The sequence below is a fragment of the Chionomys nivalis genome, chromosome 1 (genome assembly GCF_950005125.1).
Source record: "Chionomys nivalis chromosome 1, mChiNiv1.1, whole genome shotgun sequence".
Taxonomy (NCBI): Eukaryota; Metazoa; Chordata; class Mammalia; order Rodentia; family Cricetidae; genus Chionomys; species Chionomys nivalis.
Genome location: NC_080086.1, coordinates 53629019 through 53637453, shown reverse-complemented (window position 1 = coordinate 53637453; position 8435 = coordinate 53629019). Strand labels below are relative to the sequence as shown.

Genomic DNA, 8435 nt, shown 5'->3' with positions numbered 1-8435 from the left:
GCCCCTCTGTCTACCTACCCACAGAGGGCCAATACAAAAGGTAGAATTCCCTAAAACATTATGAATCTTTCTGTTGCTGGTTGCTTGTACTCTTTACTCTTTGGGAAGGACCTGCCATCCACTTCCCAGAATAATACATGAAGGCTTATTCTTTCTTAATGTCTAGCCTTAGCTTGACTAATTTCTAGTCAGCTTTTCTTAACAAATTATCCTGTCTTCCTTTTGACTCTGGGCTTTTCTCCTTCTCTATTCTATATACCTTTGTTTACTTCTTACTCCATGATGTGCTGTGCAGCTGGGTGGTTGACCCTGATATCCTCCTCGCCTTCTTTTCTCCCTCTGTCAATCTTCTCTTCCCAGATTCTCTTCCTATCTATTTTCTCTGTCTGCCAGTTCCACCTAGCCTTGTTCCTGCCTAGTTATTGGCCATTCAGCTCTTTCTTAGACCGATCAGGTGTTTTAGACAGGCAAAATAACACAGCTTTACAGAGTTAAACAAATATAACATAAAAAACTGCATTATATCTTTGCATCATTAAACAAATGTTCCACAGCATAAACAGATGTAACACATCTTTAACTAATATTCCACAGCATCTTTCTGTGATTTTTTTTCCTAACTCAATTATGCAGTTCCCAAGAATAAACTATACATGACAACATAGGGTCTCAATGTCAAAAAGTTACACACACACACACACACACACACAGCATACTTTGTAGGACATTTGGGAAAAACCTAAATGACACAATGCACAGTAACTTATGAACATTAGTCATTAGGTGTGCCCAGTATCTAACAAATACTGTTCAAAAGTGGAAATAAGAAGGCTTTTTCATGTTACTCTCTCTAAAACACATATGTAGTACATGCACAAAGATGTATGAGTATTCTTAACATATGGGAAGTGCCGATGGTCAGAGAATGCCATGCATCTTTCTTGGGTCTGTTTACTTTTTTAACTTTTTCATTCTGCACTGAACCTGGTTGTGAGGATGGCAGATAAACCATCTCTTGCTTCAGTTACATCTCCTGGTTAAAAATGGTCACAACTTTCGAATGGCTTCCAAGCAGTAGTAAATAAATTTATTCCCTTGTGCAATTCTGTTTGGATCTCCAGGGCTCTGCCCACTGGCTACAGGTTCCCTGAAGAGTTCATCAGTGTCATACAAGTGCCTGGATCTCTGCTCAGATGTCCCTGACTCATGGTGCAATTCCTCAGAATGGGCTCAAAAACAGATGAGGCAAACGTTTCTCTAAGACCCAACACCCAGTCTGCCTTTCCTTTACTAAATCCAATTCAGTTAGAAGGGGGCACATTCATCTTTTTTTTTTTTTGGATTTTTTTCGAGACAGTGTTTCTCCGTAGCTTTTGGTTCCTGTCCTGGAACTAGCTCTTCTAGACCAGACTGGCCTCGAACTCACAGAGATTCGCCTGCCTCTGCCTCCTGAGTGCTGGGATTAAAGGCCTGCGCCACCACCGCCCGGCTTTATCTTTTTACCTTAATTGTTTTATAAACAATTTTATAAACTTTTAAAAGTTTTATAAGCTTTTAAAAAATTAAGTTGGAGCTGGAGGGATGGCTCAACAATAAAGAGAGCTTATTGCTTTTACAGAGGACTCAGGCTTGGCTCTCAGCACCTACTTGGTGGCTTTACAGTCATTCAATATTCCAGATCCAGGAGATCCCATGGCCTATCCCGACTGTCTCTTTCACCAGCTATGCACATCGTACACATCCAGACAGGCAAAACGCTCATACATATAGAACAAAAATAAGTAGAAAATTAAAAGACTTATATTAAATTGATTTTTATTAAATTGATTTAGTTTTATTTCAAAGGTGAATGAGGGTGCTATGGCAATCCTATTAAGGCAGCTAATATAGACTGACTGCTCAGCCCAGCCATTGTGATCTCTGCTGTAGCTATGACTGCACGGCTTCTGTTTCTGTCAATACCATTGTCACTATTATTGGAAAAGGTCCTGCTGCTGTGGCTGCTACTGATCTTGCTATTCTGCTAAACGTATCAAGTACTTACCACTACAAAGCACGTGACAGGGGCTTTTTTTTTTTTTTTTTTTTTTTTTTGGTTTTTCGAGACAGAGTTTCTCTGTGGTTTTGGAGCCTGTCCTGGAACTAGCTCTTGTAGACCAGGCTGGTCTCGAACTCACAGAGATCCGCCTGCCTCTGCCTCCCAAGTGCTGGGATTAAAGGCGTACGCCACCACCGCCCGGCGACAGGTGCTTTTTATATGTGTTAAATTTCCCCCACACAAACTTGAAAGAACCACAGACATTTGTCAGAACTGACACAAATATTGGGTATTGACTGGAGGGAAAAATGGGGGAGGGAATCTCATTATGTAGCCTGTATTGCCTTCTAGTTTGTAATCCTCCTGCTTCAGTCATCAGAGTGCTGGGATTATAGGTATGTGTCAGAAGTCATGACTCTTAGTCTTCTGTTGCTTATCATTTGTCCAGTTCAAACGTGTTTAGTATTCAGTGCTGAAATTACACAGCACCAAACTGGCAACTCTGCTATTACGTGTGTGCCTGAGCATGTGTGTGCCCATGTGTACTGGGGACAGACATAAACGTCTGCCGTCATTCCTCAGATACCATCCACCTTGGGGTGTTTTTATTTTTGTTGTGATCTCACACTCCCAATTTACTCAGGAGATCTTGTATTTTTCTACTTTTCACATAGATTAGATCCATGCATGTCTCTCTTAGGGTCCTCTTTGTTGTCTAGGTTCTCTGGGATTATGAATTGTAGCCTGGTTGCTCTTTTCTTTATGTCTAAAAGCTACTTATGAGTGAGTACATATTATACTTGTCTTTCTGGCTCTGGGTTACCTCACTCAATATGATGTTTTCTATATCCATCCGTTTGGCTGCAAATTTCAAGATGTTATTTTTTTCTGCTGTGTAGAAGTCCATTGTGTAAATGTACCACATTTTCCTTATCCATTCTTTGGTCGAGGGGTATTAGGTTGTTTCCAGGTTCTGGCTATGACAAATAATACTGCTATGAACATAGTTGAGCATATGTTCTTGTGGTATGATTGAGCATCCTTTGGGTATATACCCAAAAGTGGTATTGCTGGGTCTGGAGGTAGGTTGTTTCCTAATTTTCTGAGAAATCACCATACTGATATATAAAGCAGCTGTACCACTTTGCACTCCCACCAGCAATGGAGGAGTGTTCCCTTTACCCCACGCCCTCTCCAGCATAAGTTGTCATCAGTGTTTTTGATCTTGGCCATTCTTATAGGTGTAAGATGGAATCTCAGAGTTGTTTTTATTTGCATTTCTCTGATGGCTAAGGATGTTGAACATTTCCTTAAGTGTCTTTCAGCCTCTGTTGAGAGTTCTGTTTAGGTCTGTACCCCATTTCTTATTGGATTATTTGTTCTTTTGATAACCAATTTCTTGAGTTTTATGTATATTTTGGAGATCAGTTCTCTGTCTGATATGGGATTGGTGAAGATCTTTTCCCATTCTGTAGGCTGTCATTTTGTCTTGTTGACCATGTCCTTTGCTTTACAAAAGCTTCTTAGTTTCAGGAGGTCCCATTTATTAATTGTTTCTATCAGTGACTGTGCTATTGGGGTTAAATTTAGGAAGTGGTCTCCTGTGCCAATTTGTTCAAGTATATTTCTCACTTTCTCTTCTATGAGGTTCAGTGTGGTTGGTTTTATGTTGAGGTCTTTGATCCATTTGATCTTGAGTTTTGTGCATGGTGATAGATAAGGATCTATTTTCATTCTTCTGCATGTTGATATACAGTTATGCCAGCACCATTTGTTGAATATGCTTCGTTTTTTTCCATTTTATATTTTTTGTTTCTTTGTAAAAAATCAGGTTTTCATAGATCTGCGGATTGATATCCAGGTCTTCATTAGTCCTCCTGTCTGTTTTTATGCCAGTACCAGTCTGTTTTCAGTACTGTATCTCTATAGTAGAGTTTGAAGCCAGGGATTGTGATGTCTCCAGAAGTTCCTTTATTGAACAGCATTGTTTTGGCTATCCTGGCTTTCCTGTTTTTTCATATGAAGTTGAGTATTGTTCTTTTGAGGTCTATGAAATGTTGTCAGGGGTTTCTATCCTGCCCTGTTCCCGCATTCGTTAAGTCCCAAAGAAAATCACACAGAGGTCTATATTAGTTATAAACTGATTGGCCCATTAGCTCAGGCTTCTTATTAACTCTTACAGCTTATATTAGCCCATTATTTTAGTATATGTTAGCCACATGGCTTGGTACCTTTTTCAGCAGGGCAGGTCACATCTTCCTTCTTCTGTGTCTGGATAGGACTGCAGAGTACACTTCCCTCTTCAGAGAATACTCCTATTCTCATTGACCTGCCTCTACTTCCTGTATGGTTGTCCCACCTATAGTGAAGAATTTTGCTGGGGTTTTGATGGGCATTGCATTGAATCTGTAGATTGCTTTTGGTAAGACTGCCAATTTTACTATATTAATTCTACCTACTCAAGAGCACGGGAGATCTTTCCATTTTCTGATGTCTTTTTCAATTTCTTTCTTTAAAGATTAAAAGTCCTTGTCATACAGGTCTTCCACTTGTTTGGTTAGAGTTACTCCGAGATATTTTATGTTATTTGTGGCTATTGTGAAGGGTGATGTTTCTCTGATTTTTTTCTCAGCCCATTTATCATGTGTATAAAGGAGGGCTACTGATTTTTTGAATTAATCTCGTATCCTGCATCATTACTGAAAGTGTTTATGAGTTGTAGAAGCTCCTTGGTAGAATTTTTGGGGTCACTTATGTAAACTATCATATCATCAACAAATCGTGAGAGTTTGACTTCTTCTTTTCTGATTTGTATCCCCTTGATCTCCTTTTGTTGTCTTATTGCTCTAGCTAGATCCTCAAGTACTATATTAAATAGATATGGAGAAAGTGGACAACCTCGTCTTGTTCCTGATTTCATTGGGATTGCCTTGAGTTTCTCTACATTTAGTTTGATGTTAGCTGTTGGCTTGCTCTATATTGCCTTCAGTATGTTTAGGTATATTCCTTGTATTCCTGCTCTCTCCAAGACCTTTATCATGATGGGATGTTATATTTTGTCAAAGGCTTTTTCAGCATCTAATGAGATGATCCTGTGCTTTTTTTCTTTTCAGTTTGTTTATGTGGTGGGTTTGACAGATTTTCTTATATTGAACCACCCCTGCATCTCTGGGATGAAGCCAATTGATCATGGTGGATGATTTTTCTGATGTGTTCTTAGATTCAATTTGTCAGTATTTTATTGACTATTTTTACATCAATGTTCATAAGTGAGATTGGTTTGTAATTCTCTTTCTTAGTAATGTCCTCGTGTGGTTTGGGTATCAGGGTAATTGTCGCCTCATAAAAAGAGTTTGGAACTCTTTCGGCCATCTTGGCGCCTGTGGAGGCCTGCTGGGAACAGGACTTCTAAAGGACAGTATGTCTGGAAGGCTGTGGTGCAAGGCCACTTTTGCTGCCTATAAGCGAGGTCTCCGGAACCAGAGAGAGCACACAGCTCTCCTTACAATTGAAGGCGTTTATGCCCGAGATGAAACTGAATTCTACTTGGGCAAGAGATGCGCTTATGTGTATAAAGCAAAGAACAACACAGTGACACCTGGAGGCAAACCAAACAAAACCAGAGTGATCTGGGGGAAAGTAACTCGGGCCCATGGAAACAGTGGCATGGTCCGTGCCAAATTCCGAAGTAACCTTCCCGCAAAAGCCATTGGACACAGAATCCGTGTGATGCTGTACCCATCCCGGATTTAAACCAATGAAAAGTAAATAAATAAAAGTGAATTTGTGCTCTTGTAAAAAAAAAAAAAGAGTTTGGAAATGTTCCTTCTGTTTCTATTGTATGAAACAGTTTGAGGAGTATTGGTATTAGTTCTTTTTTGAAAATCTTGCAGAATTCTGCGCTGAAAACATCTGGCCCTGGGCTTTTGGTTGGGAGACTTTTGATGACTGTTTCTATTTATTTAGCAGTTATACATCTATTTAATTTGTTTTTCTGGTCTTGATTTAATTCTGGTACATGATATTTATCCAGAAAATTGCCCATTTCTTAAATTTTCCAATTTTGTGGAGTACAGGTTTTTAAAAATATGACCTGATGATTCACAGAATTTTCTCCATGTCTGTTTCTATGTCTCCCTTTTCTTTTCTGATTTTGTTAATTTGGATATTCTCTCTCTGCCTTTTAATTAGTTTGGATAAAGGTTTGTCTATTTTGCTGATTTTCTCAAAGAACCAACTCTTTGTTTCATTGATTCTTTGTATTGTTTTCTTTGTTTCTATTTTGTTGATTTCAGCTCTCAATTTAAATATTTCCTGCCATCTAGTTCTCTTGAGTGAGTTTGCTTCTTTTTGTTCTAGAATTTCTGTTCTGTTAACGCACTAGTGGGGGATTTTCCCAGCTTCTTTATGTAGGCATTTAGTGCTATGAACTTTCCTCTTAACACTGTTTTCATTGTGTCCCATAAATTTGGTTATGTTATATGGTCATTATCATTGAATTTTAGGAAGTCTTTAATTTCTTCCTTTATTTATTTCTTGACCCATTGATGATTGAGGTGAGCATTGTTTAATTTCCATGTGGGCTTTCTGAAATTAGTGTTGCTGTTGAATTCTAATTTTAAGCTATGGTGTCCAATAAAATACATGGGGTTGTTCCAATTTTTTTTTTTGTATCTGTTGAGGTTTGCTTTGTTACCTAAAACAAAAAACAAAAAAGTTTTTTATCTGTTAGAATATTTCATCACAAAACCAAAAATATAATCATGACCCATCCACATATATTTAGGCTACACGAGCACAGTAAAGAGCTCATGCTACTTTAGAGTGAAGCTGTAATCTTTGTGGTGTTATTTGTTTCCGAGACAGGGTTTCTCTGTGTAGCTCTGACTCTCCTGGAACTTGCTTTGTAGACCAGGCTAGCCTTAACTCAGACATCCATATGTTACTGCCTCCTGAGCACTGGGGTGAAAGGCATGTGCCACCATGACCAGTGCTTTGCTTTCTTCTTACACATTTCAAAGTTATTTGAATATTTTGTTGAAGCAGGTACAGTTTTATGACCAAAAAACAAAACCAAAAACCAAAAAAAAAAAAAAAAACCCACCCCAAGTTGATTCAAATGCTTGTGACACAGGTGACAATAGCCTCATGGGTCCTCTGATGCTGCTGGCAGTGGGTGATTCTGATGAGATTGTGGAGTGAGCACAAGTTCATCTGGTTTGCTCTTTAAATAAATACTTAAGAGGCTGGCTCAGTGGTTAAGAGCACTGACTGCTCTTCCAGAGGACCGGGGTTCAATTCCCAGCAACCACATGGCAGCTCACAACTGTCTGTAATTTCAGTTTCAGAGGCACTGACTTCCATAGCAAAACACCAATGCACATAAAATAAAAATAAATAAATAAAATAAATACTTAAGATTGGAGATAAGATCTCCCCCTCCCTTCTTTCTTTCCTACCTCTCCCTTTTTCTCTCTTTTCTTTCTTCATCTTTGTCTTTCTCTCCCCTTCCCTCTCCCCACTCCTACACCTCCACAGAGTCTTGCCTTGTCTTAACTTTGTGACTCTCCTACATCTTCCTCACAAATGATGGGATTACAGGTGTGTGCCACCACACCAGGTTGGCCATCACCTCTTTACAGTTGTTTGTTTGCTTTTTTTTTTCCCTTGCTGATTTTTTTTATTAATTAATTAATTTAATTATTAAAGATTTCTGCCTCTTCCCCGCCACCACCTCCCATTCCCTCCCCCTCCCCCAATCAAGTCTTCCTTCCTCCTCAGCCCAAAGAGCAAGCAGGTTTCTCTGCCCTGTGGGAGGTCTAAGGACCACCCACCTCCATCCAGGTCTATTAAGGTGAGCATCCAAACTACCTGGGCTCCCACAAAGCCATTACGTGCAATAGGATCAAGAACCCATTGCCATTGTTCTTCAGTTCTCAGTAGTCCTCATTGTCCATTATGTTCAGCGAGACCGGTTTTGTCCCATGCTTTTTCAGACCCCGGCCAGCTGGCCTCGGTGAGTTCCCGATAGAACAAAAAGTATACAATGGAAAAAAGAGAGCATCTTCAACAAATTGTGCTGGCAAAACTGGAAGTCAATCTGTAGAAGAATGAAAATAGATCCATATCTATCACCATGCACAAAACTCAAGTCCAAATGGATTAAAGACCTCAATATCAGCCCAAACACACTGAACCTGATAGAAGAGAAAGTGGGAAGTACTCTACAACACATGGGCACAGGAGAACACTTCCTACGTTTGTTTGCTTTTGAGACAGGATTTTTCTCTACAGCCTGGGCTGTGCTGGAATTCTATGTAGATCAGGCTGGGCCTTAAACTCCGCCTAAGTGCTGGAATTGAATGCATATGGTATCATACTGGGCTAGTTATCAACT

General features: G+C 39.5%; 1 protein-coding gene across 1 annotated transcript; it reads left to right on the top strand.

Annotated features, from left to right (window-relative positions):
• The first annotated feature begins 5409 nt into the window (after positions 1–5409).
• Positions 5410–5831, top strand: LOC130884636 (60S ribosomal protein L35a-like). Its single transcript, XM_057785753.1, has one exon. It carries the CDS (start codon positions 5459–5461, stop codon positions 5789–5791), a length of 333 nt encoding a protein of 110 aa, XP_057641736.1. The 5' UTR covers positions 5410–5458; the 3' UTR covers positions 5792–5831.
• The last annotated feature ends 2604 nt before the right edge of the window (positions 5832–8435 follow it).